General features: G+C 43.8%; 1 protein-coding gene across 2 annotated transcripts; it reads left to right on the plus strand.

The window, feature by feature from the left end:
* Positions 1–2,478: 2,478 nt before the first annotated feature.
* traf3 (TNF receptor-associated factor 3) lies at positions 2,479–18,387 on the plus strand. 2 transcript variants are annotated; one of them, XM_008296694.1, is made up of 14 exons: positions 2,479–2,716; positions 9,087–9,249; positions 9,345–9,510; positions 10,512–10,563; positions 10,650–10,754; positions 10,849–11,013; positions 11,768–11,848; positions 11,936–12,010; positions 12,117–12,209; positions 13,328–13,468; positions 13,690–13,867; positions 14,801–15,144; positions 15,237–15,428; positions 16,027–18,387. In XM_008296694.1, the coding sequence occupies exons 2-14, from the start codon at positions 9,090–9,092 to the stop codon at positions 16,060–16,062; spliced, it is 1,788 nt and encodes a 595-aa protein (XP_008294916.1). In that variant the 5' UTR covers positions 2,479–2,716; positions 9,087–9,089; the 3' UTR covers positions 16,063–18,387. The 2 variants fall into 2 exon arrangements, with proteins under 2 accessions (XP_008294916.1, XP_008294917.1); XM_008296695.1 differs by lacking the exon at positions 11,768–11,848.
* The last annotated feature ends 1,976 nt before the right edge of the window (positions 18,388–20,363 follow it).

The following is a 20,363-nucleotide window of genomic DNA, read 5'->3' on the forward strand; positions in this document are numbered from 1 at the left end:
AGTGCTGTGTCTAATGGTCTGCTGCACCTCATTATCAGAAACTTTGTTTTTCTTTAAACTAATCACTATAATCCTGGGTGGAGCTAAGCCCAGGAGGTAGTGACGGTGTCCCTTCAACATAGAGATGGGGCAACTGTTTTGGTGGTGCGCTCCGGGAGGCGAGCAACTTCCAGTTCCAGTTTCATTGTTAGTCACATGACCCAATAAATTACAAGTAGTTAAAACGGCTCCAACGGGAAAATGCTGCTAAATCTCTATTGAGTTAGGATTAATTATCAGTCACAGAAGAAATAAGAGCTTTTACTTTTTACATTATGTGCTGAGTTCCCTTGTAGTTCTAATGAAGTAGGATTTAAATGGATTGTGCTTGTAATAGATTACTTTCCTACCTTCACTGGTCATATATGGGGGAAATAGCGCCTCCTGGGAGTCTTGTGCTGTCCCTGCAGTCTCTGATAAGATGAAATACAATAAAATAATCCTTCCGCAGGGAAATTCAGTGTCACCGCAGCGAGGAGCAGTAGTGAAGAATGTAGGAAAAACCAGTAGAAAATTTAAAAATAAACAGGAAGTGTACATAAGTACTTAATAAACCAAAACATAATGCAACTATAGTAGCAGCAGACAGATACTGCACGAAGGAAATAATGATTGTGCAAATTTTGCAGTGTTACAGCAGCAAAGTTGATTGAACAAAAAAAAACAGGGACATGAGTTAAGGAATATGATGAAAAAAATATATAGATAAATACTTAATATAATGATACACAATATGCCTATAGTGGTAACAGGCACTGGTTGCACATAGGAATTTTTTTTTTTTTTTTTTAAAGTTATTTTTTTGGCCCTTGTGCCTTTATTTGATAGTGTAGAGAGAGAGACAGGAAAGTGGGGGAGAAGAGTCAGGGAAGGACATGTGGGAAAGGGCTATGAGCGAGATTGAAACTCATGACCTCCACATCAGGACTGTAGCCCTGTACATGGGACGCCAGCTCAACCAGGTGAGCTATAGCAGCACATATAGCTCTGCACATAGGAAATATTGATATATATTAATAAGAATATATACAATATAAAACAAAAAAAAAGTTCTAAAAACTTTTTTCTTTTCGTCTGACATTAAATCAGACTAAACTTTTTCTGTTTTAGGTCAGTTAGGATAACCAGCATTATTTCTATTTGCTAAACGCCAGAATAATGAGAGAGAGAATTTTTCATTACTTTCCTCAGAGTCAGAAGTTTACATCCACTAAGATGCCTTGAAACTATTTGGGAAAGCCCAGATAATGATGTCCTGGCTTTGGAGGTTTTTGATAGGTTAATTGACACCATCTGAGTTAATTGGAGGAACACCTGTGGATGTATTTTAAGGCTCACCTCAAACACACTGCTTCCTTCTGTGACAACATGGAAAATCTAAAGAAACCAGCCAAGACATCAGGAGGAGAACTGTGGACCTCCACCAGTCTGGTCCATCCTTGGGTACAACTTCCAGATCCTTGAAGGTTCCACGTTCATCTGTTCAGACAGTCATATCAAGTATAACCACCATGGGAATGTCCAGCCAGCATAGCGCTCAGGAAGGAGACGGTTCTGTGTCCCAGAGATGAAGTGTTCTGGTTGAAATGTGTGAATCAACCCCAGAACAGAAGCTAAAGACTTTGTGAAGATGCTGCTGAAGCTGGTCAGAGAGTCATTATCCACAGTGGAACCAGTCCTGTACCGACATGGGCTGGAAGGCTGCTCAGAGAGGAAGAAGACATCACTCCAGAAGAAACATAGAAAAGACAGATTACAGTTTGTAGATGCACACAGGGACAAAGAGCCTCATCAGTGGAGACATGTCCTGTGGTCTGATGGAACTAAACCTGAACTGTTTGGCCTTAATGACCATCGGTACATCTGGAGGAAAAAGGAGGAAGCTTGAAGCCTGAGAACACCATCCCAGCTGTGAAGCACGGGGGTGGAAGCATCATGCTGTGGAGGGACTGGTGACCTTCACACAATAGATGGCATCATGAGGAAAGAACATGATGTGGAAATATTGAAGAAAGAATTGATAGATCAGAGGTTTGAATAATCACACGGTGGGGAAATTTGCAGTGTTACAGCAGCAAAGGTATCAACTTTATTGGCCAGGTTCGTACACTCAAACAAGGAATTTGACTCCTGCAAACTTCATGAAAAGAAAAGAAAAACACAAATATAAATAAATACTGAATTTAATAATACACAACGTAAATAAGGTTTTTATGTGCAGAAAATATTGCAATTGCACATTCTTTTCTGGTGTAAAATACTCCAAATACACAGCTTTGATGGACCGTTGTTGCACCGGAGTGTCACATCTGTCAGGCCGAGCGACAGCGCCCCCCGCCGGCCGCTCAGGTCCCCCGCAGCCTTCGGTCCGCAGCGCCCCCCGGTGGTGCGCTTCTCTCCGGGCAGCTGGGGGATTTCCTGGGCGGAAGCAGCGGAGGGGGTTTCCAGTGTGATCAGCCCAGTACTCCCCGCTGGATCTCTGAGCTGGATCCCACTAACTTCTCCCACAGACTGACAGAACCGACGGAACCCGGAGAACCCTGAGCCGGAACCGGACCATGAGGAGTCCGCCTGAGGCCCGGATGCTCCACGGCAGCGGCAGGTCGACGGTTTGAATCCCGGAGAGAGTCCGACGAGCCGAGGAGCCGCTGAGCTGTGGCCTGCGAAGGAGATTCATGTGAGTCCCGCAGCAAAACATGAGCAAAATTTGAGCAGAACCTCAGTAGAACCTGAGCAGAACATCAGCAGAACATCAGTAGCAGCGGAGAACACGTTAGCCGTCTGCTAGCGGTTTGTAACCGCCACATACAGAAGATGCTACAGCTAGCAGTGTGTGTTCATGTGTATGTGTGTGTGTGTGTGTGTGTGTGTGGGTCCGTGTGTGTTCACGTGTGTGTGTGTGTGTTGGATCGTGTGTCTGCGCGCGCGTGTGCGCGCGTCTCAATTAAAATGATCCTTATTGAATAAACGGCAGAGAAACACGAAGCTAACACGGCTAGCACCAGCCGCTAGCATTAGCCGTCGGTGTGTTTACATCCACTCGCAGATTGAAGAGCGATCGGATCGATAAACCTGATCGATAACCTGATCGGTAGCGTGACACAGGGGCGCCGTTAAAACCCGTCCAGAGACACACAGTCGTAAAACAGAACTACAGTCAGACCTGAATAGTCGAACTCAGAGACGAAACTGAAGGAAGAAAAACTGAAACCTGATTTAAACATCAGGTGAAATAATTCAGTGTGATCCTCAAAACGCCATTGTTTAAATCAGTTCTCTCGTTTTGTTTTGTTTTCTCATCCACTGTTTTACTGTCATCTTCATTATCAGTGCTTCAGTTTGTTCTGAAGTCGACTCGGACTGCAGATGAATTCAGTGATTCAGCTCCTTTTTGTCTCAGAGTCAGTTCAGGAGGATGAACTGACATCAGTGAAAGTCCAAATATGTGACTGTGCTGCAGGACTCATGCAGTAAAAATGGTGAATTCAGAGGATTATTGCAGTAAAAGTCCTGACAGTAAGAAGTGAAACCCAAAGTGTTGCTGTTACTGATTCAGTTGAGATGAAGGTGATCCACGCTGTGTCTGTGGAATTCATTTAGCGGCTGCAGTTTGATTTATTCTGTTTAGTTTGTGTATTTTTCACTTACTGGACGCATCATTTGCAGGTTTCCCTTAAAATCCCAAACAGGCGCCGTCTGGTGGATTTACAGGAAACGGCGGCAGGTTTTAGGAAGTGATGAGGAAGGTTTCCAGGAAAGTACAGAACAAAGTGACCAGAAATGCTCCTGTTAGAGTTAATTTTATTTAACTGGGAACTAACGTCATTACTGCAGACTGTGTTCTTAACGCTGATGACGAAATGTCAGAAAATCAGGAGAAACAATTCGTCGACTGACAGAAAATGAATCAACGTTTCGGATAAATCGGATGAATCTTCAGTTAATTGGTCGTCTGGCAGAACTACGTTACCCAGAATCCCTGAGCGGCGAGCAGTGGCAGGAATAAGATGGAAGATTTTTGGAAGCCGACAGCACTTTGAAGCCATTTGAATCTTTTTCTCTGTTGAGCTTTGGCTCAGTTACTTCTTCCTGACCCAGTTCTCCTGAGCTGAGCCAAGTCTCTGGTTCCTCCCAGATGTTCTAGACCCGCCTGAGGTGTTCCTCTGGGGTCATTGAGCTGCTCTGGGTCTGGACCTCCTGTCTGACCAGCAGATGTTACTGAAGAACCTCCGCTCTGTTTGATTCCGCTAGTCAGTAGGAGGCCCGGGTCGACCCAGATCTCTGGTCTGCGAGTAACACCGATCAGAGGACAACTGGACCGGCCTGCTGCCACCGAGTCCAGATGAGAGACGACAGACAAATGACGGATGGAAGCAAGGAGTTCTCAACTTCATGCTTTTACGTTTTCTTACTTTCTCAGCTTTAGATAAACAGCGAGTTAGAACTTTCTTGTTCACTGGTTAAATCCTCCGCACACGCCCAGTAGGAGCAGAGTTACCTGCTGATGACGCTAAATCGGTTTTTACTGCAGTTTGATTGTTTGTCTATTTACAGTAGAGGAAGGCTGAACGAAGCAGGGGGTTTTATCTGCTTTCACTATGACGACAGAAACTCTGACGCTGCGCCGTCTGTTTCATGCAGGATCATGCAGTCAGGACGGAATATTTCATCATAATTTTGCGCTTTAAACTCTGACCGTCGCAGTCTGTGATGTGAAATAACTCTAGTCTGTCTGATGTCGGCGGCTCAGACTTGAAAGTTATGCAAAACGCTGTGACGGTGCTGGTTGGCCAGAAAAACATGCAAACTGCAAAATCCAACTGAGTGCAGTGGGACATCCTGGTACTTTTTCAGTAAGACAAACTAAATGTGTTTCTGTTGTACAGGACAGGAACAAACCCAGGACTGTTATTCCTGTTCAACTTTGACCGAACAGGCGTGATCAGGTGTCTCGCTGCTCTCTGAGGGTTCAGGTTCAGTGTGATGTTTGTGTTCGTTCTGATCTGAGTTCAGCTCTGTCGGATGAACAGAGAGACTTCTCAGACACCAGTTGCACTGCGCCGTTTCCTCTTCCTCCAATCAGACTGATGGCGGTTAATCAGCGCACTTTAAATTCCACTGAGGCTGTAAGAAAACATCCTTCTGTTTCGTCTTCAGTCACGTCTGCGAAACCTGAAGGTATCTTCCTCGTATCCTCTCGGGTTCGAAGTCACCTGACCTGCTGAGGCTGAAGTGAAGCGGCTTCAGGTGAACTTTCACTCTGACTTGAAAAGATGAATCAAAGCAGAAGTTCAGAGAATTTGTTGGGGGGGAGGTTTTTTTCTCACAGATGGTGGAATAATTCATGTCATTGTCTGGTTCAGACGCTCCAAACATTCTTCAGTACGTTAAAGCCGTGATATCTGACTTTAAATCTACTTGTGTAACTCTGCGTTTCATGTGTGTTGCATAGTTTTTTAGTCTCAAACTGAAACGGTGACACAGCTTCATCACCAGAGTTTCTATGTGCACTAATGGAGAGCTAGCATAGCATAGATTAGCTGAGTTTTACTGATTATTTGTTATTTAGGACTCAAAACTAAGTTCTGTAAAATAATTTTGGCAGAATTTTGAATATTTCATATGTTTTCAGACTTGGTGATTTTTTGTAATTTCACCCTCTAAACAACCATTTATCTGAGATGCCATTTTCAGGGTTTAATATCTCCAGAAATACAACTTCCACAGCCATGAAATGTGGTGAGGGTATCGATAGAATAGATTAAAATAATTTAATGGCTCCAGCAGAGGCCAGGTTTTTGTTTTTATTGGCTTTGGAAAATGGAAAAAAAGTGCAACTTTTTGAACCAAGGATGGCACTGGGGACTTAGCGTAGCTTAGTTTAGCAAAGAGGCTCAAAGACCAGATTACTACACTTCTCTGTGTCGGTGTAAACTGGTACCATGTTTTATGCCATTTATGAATAATTAGTGTTCTGTTCCTGTTTCAGTCCGGACTTGCCCGACGGAGTGAAATTGCTGCAACTTCAGGTGTTTTTATGCGTTTTTATCACAGCTGTCTCCGTTACGTCGGGTGTGTGAGCTCACCAGACGCGCATCGTCTCGAGTAGGGATGTTAATGATTAACGCTGTATTTATTAATTGCTGTTAATGATTTAACCCATTAGAAACATTTTAACCGATAAGAGAAAAGAAGAAGGTCGTGCATATCAGAAAATGTATTGTATGTTAGCTGCAGTAGCAGGTGGAGCTTTGTGCCGTTCAATACGTCGGAGAGCAGAGGAGGTGGTCACTGGGACGACACACACTTTACGTTGGCAGATAGCATTGTAGGGCACCATGACAACAAAGACCTGCCAGAGTTCACCAGCTCAACCTGAGCCTGTTGTAGCAGCTTATCTTACACGTCTGTTCTTATGACGAGCCGTATCAGCGCAAGGAATAACAAATGTTGTATACGATTTAGTTTATTGTTTAATCGACCATTGACGCTGGGGATTGTTGGTTAAGAAAACCATGCAAAACCTGCACCCGTAGCCGGTCTCCCATCGGACTGGACTGGTAACTCATGCTGGTGCTTTCTGTAGTCTGCCGATCATGTGATTTGCATGATTCCTATTTAATGCTGGGAACACTCTGCTGCTAAACTGCAGAATCTTTGACCTCGCGAGCACTCGAACGCACCGCCGGTATGCGGTGAGGTGTTCAGTGTCTGAGCGGTGGCGCCCCCTGCCGGCCGCACACAGTTTGACCCGCAGCAGGTTGTGAGTGGAGGAAAACCCCCTCTGCTGTTGCTTGTTCCAGTTTCTCTTTCTGAAAACTGCTGGTCATGATTTCAGTCGGCTCTGAATCAGCTCCTGTGACCACACCGGACCCTCGAACATCTCATTGTGTGCAAATGTTTTAAAGTTTGACAAACATTTTGAAGTTTTTTTAGTTTCAGTCTGATGGTCTCACACTTGACAGGTTGATGACAAGTGTTGGAATCTGATCTGTAGAGTTCTCACAAAGGTAGAAGTACAGACCTGTGTGTGTGTGTGTGTGTGTGTGTGTGTGTCTGTGTGTGTCTGTGTGTGTGTGTGTGTGTGTGTGTGTGCTAATGATGCATTGAATGGAAAAGCCCCGAGCATCCCCACAGCTGAGCACTGACGGGAAGTGATATGTTTCTGTGTCTGTGTGAGTGTAGAGGTCACATCTGTTTGTGTTTTAAAGGTCGCTTGGGTCACTTTGTGTCAGTTCAGAGAGCAGTGTTGCTGCATTGTTGGCTTATTTGTTGCTTGGGACACAAAATTAAGTTCTGTGAAATCTTTTAGCCAAATTTGTAGAATTTGGTGTGCTTTCAGACCTGGGAAACGGTCTCCAATAACCCTGGAAGTAAAACTCTTACAGCCAGGACATTTCCGGAGGACACAGACAGAATAGCTTCCAGCAGATTAAAATGATCAGTTGGATCCAGCAGGGGCCACTTTTTTTATTTTATTTTATTTTTTTGCCGGTCCTTGAAAATGGAATAAAGGGCAACATTTTCAAATCAGGCTGGTACTGTGGCCCCATAAAGTTCCTGTAAGCGTATCTTCAGCGCTTAACAACTTTATCAGACCACCACCCAGTGTCTGAATTAACACTAATGGTAATTACCAAAATCATTTTTCATGTTCCTGGAATGGTTAGTACAGCAGTATGTAGAAGCTCTTTAACTGAAATCATGTTTTTAATGCTAAAATATAATTGTCTTATTGTCATCCATGAGTTTTCAAATTTAATGTTTGACAAAAAACAAAAAAAAAAAAAAAGTAAAGCACATTATTATTTCTTGATTAAGATGTCAAATTATACTTATTTACTTGCATTCCTGAACATAAAAGTGAATTTCAGTGGTTGAATGTGATGCTTGATTAGTTTCTGACTTCTCGGGGAAGCCCAGTGAGCCGGCTCAGACTTGGGCATAAAACGGTGACTTCAGTAAACAACTGTATATGGATGGATCCGCATTTCTACTAAAATCCAGTCGTTGGTCGACGTTTTAACCAACTGTTGAGGCTCTACCATCAGTCGAATCTGATGTGTGCTAAATATGGCAAGTCAATGTTGCAGTTTTTTGCTTATTTTGTCAAAATGGCAATGTGGATTCATTGGCTGGAAACAAACATCGGTGCTCATATGTGGTTATTTTATGCCAAGTCATCATTCACAGACAAAGGCGATGATAACTGAACACACACACTGGCAGATTCTCTAGCAGCTGAACAAGTGAAACAGGAGGCCAAAGTTGTACTAAAATTCTGTTCCAGTGGCCTTTTTCTGTTGATATCTGTTGGTCCAGTATTTCATCATCTCCCAGCTCCCAGTGCTGTGAGGTGGAGGACACAATGCAAACTGGACGTTGCACCATCAGAGACACTGAAATGCCTTTTGTGAATTTCCTTTCTGCAAATAAATGAAATGTAAATCCCCCAAGGAATGTCACTTTAAATGCAACACGATCTCCTGTTACCTTGTTTCTGTGGTTCTACGAATGAGTCCATTTCACTATTTTATCACATCAAAATATCAAAAAACTGGAACCTTGTCCTGTCATACTTTCACCACATCAGGTTCTACTGATGTTAGAGCCTAAACAGTTGGTGAAATGTTGACCAAAGACTGGATTTTAGTAGAAATATGGATCCTTCCATATATATATATACACTTACAGGAACTTTCTGGGGACGCAATGTTGCACTTACTACTTTGCTGGATTGGTTGACTCTGAATGTGCTAGAAACTATTCTGTCTGAGTCTTTACCAAACGACACGGCTGTGGGAGTTTTATTTCTGGAGATACTGAACCCTGAAAATGGCTTCACAGGTTATTTTTGAGAGTGTGATTTCTGCACCCCAGCCCCAGATAAGTGGAAGAAGGTGGATTGAAGAGCCAAAGTTACTGGGTCTGAAAACAAATGAAATCCTTGTAATTCACTTTGTCACTCGCCCCTCTGCTGGGCTCCACTGAGCATGTGCAGATGGAAGTCAGACGTGACGTTTGAAGGGTCTCTTGTTTGTCCTCAGGTCATGTCAGCGGGGCGGAGTGCTGACGGGAGGGAGGTGCAGATTCCCCTCCAGCAGGTGGCGCCCTCCCTTATCCCGCCCCTCTCGGCAGCCCCTCCCATCACCCCGCCCTCTCACCGCCCAGCCAATCCCTGGCCTCCAAGCGACTCCGCGTCCCAACAAGGTAAACGTCTCAACGTGTTTCAGAGTAAAGCTTCTGTTGCAGTGCCGTTGGTTGTGCTCGGGGTGACTGACCACCGGTGTCCTCTGTCTGCTCAGGTGTGCCTGCAGGTTTCCTGCCGCTTCATGGAGGATTCAGAGATCATTTTGTAGAAAAACCAGAAGACAAATACCGCTGCGAGGCCTGCAGGCTGGTCCTGTGTCAGCCCCGGCAGACCGAGTGTGGCCACCGCTTCTGTCAGAGCTGCATCAACGACATCCTCAGGTGAGTCGAGGGCAGGTGGCTTGGTGAGGGACTCCTCAACTGCCCATGAAGCGCTTCACCTCTTACAAGCAGGTGATGGATGATATTAAGCTACTGCTCGGATTGAATGGACCTCCTGTAAACCACACCTTTGCACGACACCTTCCAGTGCTGTCTTTCTACACCTTTACCTGTAGTAACGGCTGTTAATACCAAGGTGTTTTATTTATTTATTTATTTATTTATTTTTTATAAATCATAAGATTTTTTGTTTACCCTCCTTCAGAGCAAGAGGCACAGAGAGAAATGAAAAAACCTCTGCTTTCACCTTCTGCTAACTTATTTTGTCTATATAGCTCCCATTCACAGCAACAGTCGTCTCAGGGCTCTTTACAGAGTGATGATGTTGACAGAGTATAATTATAGCCTGCCTGGTTTCTCTGCTATGACTGCATAGCACCTGTGTAGCCACCATTTTCTCCTTAACATGCAAATGCTAAAATGCTTAAAAATAATAATATTGTTTCACATCTCTTGAGTTTTCTACAGATACAGACCCTGAAGCGGTAGTGAAATGTGTTGTTATTTAATGTTGCTGATGGGATATTTTCATTCTTTGCTCAAACCTTCACCTGTAAACAAGAGGCTTCATGCTGCAGTGATTTTTATCAAAATCAAATTTAGCTATTTAGCAGGCAAGATAAAACTAGTAAAATCTACATTTAAAATAAAATACAATACAATACTAAAACGGGATAGCAACTGGTACAATCAGTTTCTAAAAGCCAATAGAAACATGGATGTGTTGAGGTTTTTCTTGAAAATGTCAGTGGAAGAGGGAGATCTGAGGCAGGGAGGCTGTGTCTGAGCTTTAGGTGTCCACAGTGAGTTTTAGGTCACTACAGTGTGGCTGCGACTGTCTGATAACGTCAGTGATGTAAAGCTGCAGATGGAGGATGCAGTTCCTGTTCTGACCAGCAGGTGTGGCCAAGAAACCACTAACTTTATGTTTTCTCCTGCAGCCATCAGAACCCGGTGTGTCCAGCTGACAAGGAGTCTCTGTTTAAAGACAAGGTAGGCAGGAAGTGACATCGGGCGGACATTAATATTGATCGTTATTGATCATCGATCAGTTATTGATCTTCCTGTGATTTGTTCAGATCTTCAGAGACGTTTGCTGCCATCGGGAGATCATGGCACTGAGGGTTTACTGTCGCAGTGAAGCTAACGGCTGTCAGGAGCAGATGAGTCTGCAGCAGATACCTGTGAGTGCCATACCCTGTTACCACAGCAACACAGAATCCTGCTGTAAAAGTGACATCACTGGAAACCCCACCTGTCTCACCCGTGTCTCTGCAGGACCACCTGAACGTGTGTCCATTCTTCGAGGTTCCCTGTCCACTCGGTAAATGTAAGGAGCGAATGATGAGGAAGGAGATTCCCGACCACCTGAGCTGGAAGTGTAAACACAGAGAGACCACCTGCGAGTTCTGCGCCACCAAGATGCCCCTGACTGACCTGCAGGTAACCTGTGACATCACTGCTGACAACACCGCTGACAGCTAGACAGCACCTGAATTTACTAGTAGCAGAGGACTGACATCAGAGTTAGCAGGAAAGCCTCAGAAGTATGAGGACTAGAGTCAGGGGTAATAGGACTAGCGTCAGAGCTAGAAGGACTTACTTTGGGTAAGAGGACCTGCATCAAGAGTAAGGGGACTAGTGTCAGGGATGATAAGACTAGCCTAAGTGGTAGCAGGACTAGTTTCAGAGGTAAGAGGACTAATATTAGGTAAGAGGACACGTATCAGAGCTAAAATGGCTAGCACGAGGTAAGAGGACTATCGTCAGAGGTTATTGACGACCACTAGGGGTAATAAGATTAACATCAGGGGGGAAAGGACAAGCGTCATGGATATGAGGTTTAGCATCAGAGGTCTGAGAACTCGTGTTAGAGGCCAGAAGACAAGACTAGTTTCAGAGGTAATAGGACTAGCATCAGCGGTATTAGAACTAGTTTTGGAGGGCTGAGGGTTAGTGTCGGAGGTAAAAGGACAAGTTTCAGAGGACAGATCCAAGAGCCTGGTTGAGTTCTGGGGGGGATGTTTACATCCTGGGGGTCTTTGCTGTTCAGAGACTGAACCCCGTCACAGGACAGACCTGAGAACAGGAGGCTGATCTCGACTGATGTGGACTCTGAATCCGAGCTGCTGAGTTTGTGTCTGTCAGTAAAGTTTCGTTGCTGAGTCACCAAGTCGTTCCGTCAAACTGTTTTCAGAAACACAAAGAGACGGTTTGTCCAGCGTTTCCGGTGTTGTGTCCCAACCACTGTTCGTTCTCCTCCCTGCCCCGCAGCGAGGTACTGATCTGAACACTTCTAACGGTTTATTAACACCACGCTGTCAGTATTGATGATGTCAGCTGATTGATTGATTTTCTCTTTAAGCTGTCCAGCCACCAGCACGACTGTCCCAAAGCTCAGGTCAGCTGCCAGTTCCACCGCTATGGCTGCACATTCAAGGTGACTCCGCTTCCTCTGTTCAGTCTCCTCAGTGCCCATGTACCAATGTGTACTCTGCAGACCACATGTACCGTGTGTACGACATGAACCTGGTGTGTCATTTCAGGGTTTGAACCAGGACATGAGGCAACATGAGTCCACCGTCGCCGCTGAACACCTGAGAATGATGGCCAGTAGGAACTGCTCATTAGAGAACAAGGTAACCACCGGAACATTCCTTCAAACATCACGTCTTTATTAGAATGTCTGTTTAAGCATCTCTGATTTGCCTGACATTATTATAGCACAAAATATGAATATTAAAAAGGATATTTGTCGATTCACTTTCAACACATTTTTTTTTCGCACATTAAATTTGAGGCTGTTTGAACAACAGTATCTCTGGAACTATAAAAGACAAAAACCTGAATTTTTCGCAGTTATTTCTCATTGTGTCATTGATTCAGAATCTGTAATATCTGACAAGTAGATCAAATAATCTCTGATTATAGGTGAGTTGAAATTTGAAGAAAAATTTGAAGCATTAAAGCGAGAACATGTATATTTATAGTAATTGCTAAAGAGCTTACCTTCAAGCACCTCTTCCAATAATTGTAAGAATTCAAGCATGATAGATTTGTTCCCAGGTTACAAAATGCCCATAAAGTCTACCAATATTTTTTTTTATGATGCAGCTTGTCATACCTGGTCAATCATTTCTGAAAATTCAATGTAAATTACTTTTTAATTTTCTTGTGATCAGGTGTTTGATATTGAAAATATTCTGTATGTTTAGTTTTTTGTTATTGTGATGTGCAGCTACATGTGGTTCAGTAAATATAACTCGCTGACTTCTATATCATCAGTGTTTTTGTTTGTAGGAGCTTGAAGATGGAACTTTTCATTACTCTTCTTCCATTTCTGATCCACTTATTCCATGTTGTACATTCAGAATCAACGGCATGATGAGAGATAAGAGCGAAAATTTCAAGTTTTTATCTTTAATGGTTCCTGAGATATGGTTGTTCAAACAGCCTCAGATTTCAATGTGAGAAGAAACCTGTTGAGTTTGAGTCAACCAGCATTTTTTATTTTTTTTTTAGAAAATTGTATCTGAAAAAGTACTTGTTATATCAGTCTAAAATTCTACAGACACCAATCTAAGTTTTATTAGCTTATGGTGAAAAAGTTTGAAGTGAATCAGAGATGGTCGAGCAGAAGGAGCCTGATGATTTGAGATAGAATAAACCCGTAACAACCAGACGGAGGCAACCACAGCTGTGCGGTTAACATTTGGGGTCCAGTGTGAGTTTTCCTGAATGAAGTTTGTGTTTCCAGGTGGAGGATGTGAAAGGCGAGCTGTTGGAGAGGTACAAGGTGCTTCCTGCTCTCAGCAGCCGACTGTCCGAACTGGAGAACCAGAACGAAGAGCTGCGAGAAAAGAACCGGCAGATGGAGCAGAAACTGGCCACCATGCAGGTACGAAAGCTCCTCTCATGGAGCTCACTGTGGAGTGGATTAAAGTTACATTAAATGTGGAAAAAAGTCTAACAGTTCAAACACAGAGAAACGATTCAGCAGTCTGAGAGCCTGTTTGTTGGCCCCACGTATCACCTGACTCTGTTGAAGGTGTTTTGTGTCCTTCACACCCGTTGGTTCCTCCTTCCATCCCAGACAGTCTGTCTTGTCTCTCCCCACAGAAACTCATGAGCTCTCATTCGGAGAAGCTGCTGGAGGTGGAACTGGAGCTTCGTTCTCTCCGTCTGCTCAGAGACGAGGTGGAGAACCTACGAGGAACGCTGGAGAACGTCCGGACGAGGCTCAGCGCTCTGGAACAAGGAGGACGCAGTGGAAGTGGATCCACGACACACACTCTGGGTCAGAACTCACACCGGCGTCTGGAAATACTCAATACTTGACTCAAATAATAAAACAAACACGTTGCTGCAGTGTCTAGAACCCGACAGTGAACTCGAAACTGTGTTCCTGTCATCGGTTCTAAACAGGACATTCTGTTTCACCGTATCAGACACTCTTAGTCCTACATTCCTTAAAAACCTGCTTCAGACATTGAAATCTGAGGCTGTTTGGAACCAACATCTCAGGAATTTTCGCTGTTATTTCTCATCATGCCATTGATTTAGAATCTACAATCTTAGACAAGTTGCTCAAATAATTGCTCTGATTATGGCTGAAATATGAAAAGATTTTAAGTCGTCATGAAAAGTCCCACGTTTGAGCCCAGATTAACATAAAAACTGATAAAGCAGAAGTTGGCGAGTGATGTTTACTGACCCTCATGTAGCTCCAAGTCACAATGATACAAACCTGAACACACAGAATACTCTTCAATATGAAATACTTGGTCATGAAAATCGGAAAAAAGTTATTTTTATTGAATTTTTGTAACTGATTGAGCAGGTTTGACCAGTTGTACCATTTCTATCTTTAATAATTGCTGACATGTTGTCGTCTCAAATTTAAATGTGCAACAAAAACGTGCTGAAAGTGGGTCAACAGGCTATATATATATATATATATATATATATATATATATCTAAATGATCTCAGAAAGTATTTATAAATCAAGCTAAATTTACATTTCTCTCAGGCAAATCGCAGACGGTCAAGCAGAAATCTTCTAATAACACGATGATTTGAGATGAAATTTCCCGGAATTGTTTTGTTTCTCAGAAAACAAATAAATATGTAGAAGAACTGGTCACTAACAGATGATGAACATATGCAGCAGCAGAGGTCCAGAGGTACTGATCAGTAATCAATAACTGATGAATTCCCACCCCTCTTTAGCCTCCCTGGAGACCCAGCTCAGTCGTCATGACGACATGCTGAGCGTCCATGAGATCCGACTGGCCGACATGGACCTGCGGTTCCAGGTGCTGGAGACGGCGAGCTACAACGGGACTCTAATCTGGAAGATCCGCGACTACAAGAGGCGGAAACAGGACGCTGTGGCGGCCAAGACGCTGTCGCTGTACTCACAGCCATTTTACACCGGATACTTCGGCTACAAGATGTGCGCTCGGGTTTACCTGAATGGAGACGGGATGGGCAAGGGCACGCACCTGTCGCTGTTCTTCGTGGTGATGAGGGGCGAGTACGACGCCTTGCTGCCCTGGCCCTTCAAACAGAAGGTACCCCCCTACCGCTTCAATACTGCTGATTTTTCTGCAGAAACGTGGATCTGTGTGGTGTTGAGAAGCTCATCTGTGTGTCGGTCTGTCAGGTGACTCTGATGCTGATGGACCAGGGTGCCTCCAGGAAACATCTGGGCGACGCCTTCAAGCCCGATCCCAGCAGCAGCAGCTTCAGGCGTCCGAGTGCAGAGATGAACATCGCCTCCGGCTGTCCTCTGTTTGTGTCTCAGAGCGTCCTGGAGGCCGGCAGCTACATCAAAGACGATACCATCTTCATCAAGGTGAGGCTGGTTCAGTCAGAGACACCCGACGTCCTCAGAATCAACTGATTGTTTATAAACAGAGAACCCATGGGTTCTCTCCGGGTTCTCCACCTTCCTCCCACAGTACAGAAACATGCTGGGGTTAATTGGTGATTCTAAATTGTCCGTAGGTGTGAATGTGAGTGTGCTTGGTTGTCTGTCTCTAAGTGTAGCCCTTTGATAGACTGGTGACCTGTCCAGGTGAACCTGCCTTCAGCCTGAGTCAGCTGGGATAGACTCCAGCCCCCCATGACCCTAGTGAGGATTAAGCGGTGTATAGATGATGTATGGATGGATGATTATAAACAATAACTTTAGTATATTTATTGACCAGAGTTCTACCTTCAGACTGTGAATGTTCCAGAGTTCCAGGTCCTTGAAGTCCACAGAGGAGGGTCCAGATTTATCACTTTAATGGACTTTTTCCATCATTTCTGAGCCTCAGAACTTCATCAGTACAGCAGATAGACACATGACATTTAGGAGGAAAAACACATTCGAGTTCTGGTAAAAGACCAGATAAAGATCAGGAAGGCCGACTTTAACCGTCACTTGTTTTGACTGGTTTGTTTGGCAGGTTACCGTGGATACCTCTGACCTTCCTGACCCGTGATGTCATGGTCACGCTGACCTCTGACCTCAGCTGGTCTGAGATGAGCTCACCAGTCCACATCCAGCAGAGCAAAGGATGATGGGAAGGATCAGTGATGGTGGAGGCTCGTCTGGCTGAAGTGACGGCGACAGAACAGGAGAAGAAGAACAGACTGACAGGAAGCAGCCAATCAGAGAGAACTTTACTGAGACCAGAGGATGTATCCTCATCTGATTGGCTGGTGGACTACAGAACTCTGTGTGTGTGTGTGTGTGTGTGTGTGCGTGTGTGTGTGAGAATGAGTGTGTGTGAATGGATCTGTGTTGCTATGATGTCACCATAGTGACATCACCATAGTGACATCACTCAGAGCCAACATGGCCGCCACAGTGAGGACGTTGTTGCTGCTCATTACTGATGCTGTGCATCGAGCTTTACTTACTGTTTATTACCCGTTTACGGAGGCATGCTGGGAATTCCACCACAGCCACAGAGGAGCTCAGAAGACGAGTACAGACCATTACACACCAGTTAAGATCAGCAGGACCCAGTAAAGACGAGTGAAGAGCAGTATGACCTGCTAAAAACCAGTGAAATCCAGTTGAAACCATTTCTAGAGACAACAAAATGAACCTCTTACAGAACCCAGTACGAACCACACAAGAGCAGCCAGTCCCAGTATAAACCAGTAAAGACCAGCCAGACTCAGTACAAACCAATAAAGACCAGCTAGATTCAGTGCAAACTACACAAAACCAGCTAAACCAGTAACACTAGTGAAGGCTAGTAAGACACAATATAAACCAGTAAAGACCAGCTAGAACCACTGCATACCAGTGGAAACCATATAAAAGCGGTACAGTAACATTCAGTGGACAGTATTTTCAGACAAGCCTGCTGGACCAAGCACTGACCAAGGGAGACCAGTTAGACCCAGTATAGACTAGTTAGACCCAGTGTAAATCCAGTTAGATCCAGTATAAACCAGTTAGACACATGATAAATCAGTTAGATCCAGTATAAACCAGTTAGGCCCGGAATAAACCAGTTAGACTCAGTATAAACCAGTTAGATCCGGTATAAACCAGTTCGACCTGGTGTAAACCAGTAAAGATCAGGTATACTCAGTGCAAACATTACAGGTGATCAGAAACGATTTACAGTGAAAATGACTCCCAGTGAAACCAATAAAAATAAAGTAACAGTTGACGCTTTATGAGGAGACCAGTTATCCGCAGGTGATTGGGTATTGGTTATTGGTTACTGGTTATTGATTATTGTGTTTGTAGAGTTTAATGTGACTCAGTTTATGTCATTTATCAGGAGAAGCTGCTGTTCCAAAGTCAGCCTTCACTGTTTGTGTGTTAACTCAGTCAACTAGTTCCTGTCACACTACCTAGCTTACCAACTTGCTTCTGTCAGAGTAGCTAGATTCTGTTTGACGAACTAGTTTCCTCCAAAGTGACTAGTTTCTCAGAATAACTAGTTTCTGCCAGACAAACAAGCTTTGGTCAGACTAACTAGTTTATGTGAGACTAACTAATTGCTGTCAAACTAGTCAGACTAAGCTAGTGAGTCTAGCTAGTTTCGGTCAGAGTACCTGGTTTCCGTTGGACTGACTGGTTTCTCTTAAACTAACTTGTTTCTGTTACACTAACTAGTTTCTTTCAGGGTAACTAGTTTATGTAAGACTAACTACCTTCTGTCCAATGGGCTAGTTTCTATCATAATACCTTGCTTCTGCCAGACTAACTAATTTCTATCCAGCTAACTAGTTTCAAAGTGGTTAGTGGTAGTGAAGTAGAGCTAATAATTTACTGGCAGCTGTAAGTCCTCAGGCTGAAGGGTTGGGTTGGTTAAGATTATGCTGGCTGGTTGAGGTTGGTTTCTTTTTGAACAGGTCAGAATTGACCAGTTTAGTTTAGTTTAACCTGTAGTCAGTTCGTGGTGTTAACCTGTTTACCAGCTAGTCAATGCAGACTATTTAGGTTTAACTGAGGCTGAAGGGAGCGATGGTTCATCCTCAGAGCGGATCTTAGACTGATAACAGAGTTCTCTGTGTTTAACTGAAGGACTAGTTCAGGTTTGAATGGTGACTGGTGACCACTGACAGGAAGTCTGTAAGTCTCCCAGTGAATGGACCTGATGTGAACAAATCCAGATGAAAGAGACGTAAAGAGACAGAACCAGGACGGGTTGAAGCAGCAGCAGAACCAGCAGCAGAGTCCGGTTCAGCTCCTCTGTGGCCTCAGTGAGTTTTTCAGCGTCGACAGAATTCGTCCGACTCGTTCGATTCATTTGCACAGTTTGAATGTTTCAGTGTAAAAATAAAAAACTGACAGAAAACACTGGTTTTATTGATTTTCTGACAACAGGAGGATTTTTGTCACAGTGGTACCAGTCAGCCTGCAGCAGTTTAATGTCTATGACATAGAGTCATAGAAACAATCACTGGTTCCCTGGATGTGGTTCTGGTTCTGATCATTCACCAGAGGAAACTTTACAAAGTGCATTCTGGGTAAACTTTCCAGGCTCATATCAGCATGTGTGATGGTGGTTGGTCAGAACCAGTTCTAGATAATGGAAGGACATTTTTACACACATTTGACATCAGTCCTTCCTCTGGCTTCAGTATTTACAAAGCGATGAGGCTCAAAAGTGCTTAAAAAAGGAACGTTAGTGAAAAACTAGTGATAAATCTGGACTCTCCTCTATGGACTTCAAGGGCCTCGAATTCTGGATAAAGGTAGAACTCTAAGTATTAAATGAAGTTAGTGGAGATAAAGAACCAGATGTTCTGAGCAGGTCTCCGGGAAGCAACTGATGGATTGATTGTTCTGATTGGTTGGTGTTTGGGGACCCACCTGGTTCAATAAAAACCTCATTAAGTAGTTAGTTGGGGTTTTTTTTGGTTTGTTTTTGATTATTTTTTTCCATCGATAAAACAGGTTCTTTAAGCATTTTAAATAAAGTTATTCTGTGCTGCTTGAAGAACAAACACATGAACAGAGTTGTTGGACGGTGATGAATGATGTAATATGACATCACTTTACTGATGTCCAAATCAAAGTGAAATTAATGTTCCTCATTGAACATCCTCTGTGATAAATGCCAATAGAAGGTTCTATCGGTGGAACCAAACATAAAACATACCTAATGTGATTTCTGCAACACCAACTAAATGCATGTAGGTTTCCATGGCAACGCGATGCATGACCTGTGTGATACTGTAACCTCTTCATAGAAATCAACAGGTTTACAGATAAAACACATTCCCTCAGATGGGAGTCTTCATCGCTCATAGAGAATACATTTATTTCCTCTGTTCTCGGTTTGTTTCACATTTTATTTGCAGTCTTCATGTTCCTTGAAAACACAATCTGATGAAGGTTTGAAAAAGAGGCAAAGATATTTCAGATGCAGATGAGACTTTATTGAAACAGAAAATCATCAGAACAAAGTGGTTCAGAGTCACTGCAGACCGTTTCAAACAGGTTGATTGATTTGATCGATTGAAGGATCTGTGATCAGCGATACCTTCAAATGTCAGCAGAGTAAAACCTCTGAGATCACAGAGATTGAAAACATCTCATCATTTCATCAAAGTGAAAAATCATCGTTTACTAAAGTGACTCAACATCAGAAATGAGGATTCTTTAGTTTCTCCTCAGTGAGCGTGCTCAGCTAACTGGGCAGAGAAGTGAAAACCCTTCAAATTCTCCTACAAGCATCACATGTGACATGTTCATGATTGATGGAGCCCATTCACAAAAAACGCTGCCTTCAAACAGCCAATTTTTTACCATTTTTCAAGATGGCCGACACATATTTTGACATTAAAACCAAGCAAATCGTTCAGCAACATCATGCTGTGGGGAAACACATGGGAGGTTTGTCCATCGGATACGGCAGCCATCTTGGAAAGTTGTTGTCAGTTTGAACATTGGGTTGGATAACGCTGTGCTATGATAAATCTCCCTTTGGCGGACGAACGGGTCAGTTTTGGTGCTTTAATGACAAAATGAAGGATTCTTGTGCTGCTTGCAGTTACCTGCTCTACCAGCTGTGTCGCCATGGCGGCTGTCAGCAATAAAAACACAGGTACAGGGCAGGTGTGACATGAGCGTCACAGCTGCAGTGGTTTCCTGCATTGAGGCTTCTGGAGATGACCTCCACGCCGACGGCCTCGTACGGATCCACGGCTTCTTTGGCAACGATCAGAGTGACGGCCATGACATCGTCGCCGCTGCAGTCATCTTTCTTGTCCCACAGGAACACTGGGTTTCCTCCGGTGCCCCGGTTCAGATCCATGTTCACTGGAT

The sequence above is a fragment of the Stegastes partitus genome, unplaced genomic scaffold (genome assembly GCF_000690725.1).
Source record: "Stegastes partitus isolate 25-593 unplaced genomic scaffold, Stegastes_partitus-1.0.2 Scaffold1146, whole genome shotgun sequence".
NCBI lineage: Eukaryota > Metazoa > Chordata > Actinopteri > Pomacentridae > Stegastes > Stegastes partitus.

Coding starts and splice junctions, on each gene's coding strand:
- traf3 (XM_008296694.1), top strand. CDS start 9,090: ATGTCAGCGGGGCGGAGTGCTGACGGGAGGGAGGTGCAGATTCCCCTC. Junction 12,011..12,116: donor GCTATGGCTGCACATTCAAG/GTGACTCCGCTT, acceptor GTGTCATTTCAG/GGTTTGAACCAGGACATGAG. Junction 15,429..16,026: donor ACGATACCATCTTCATCAAG/GTGAGGCTGGTT, acceptor TTTGTTTGGCAG/GTTACCGTGGATACCTCTGA.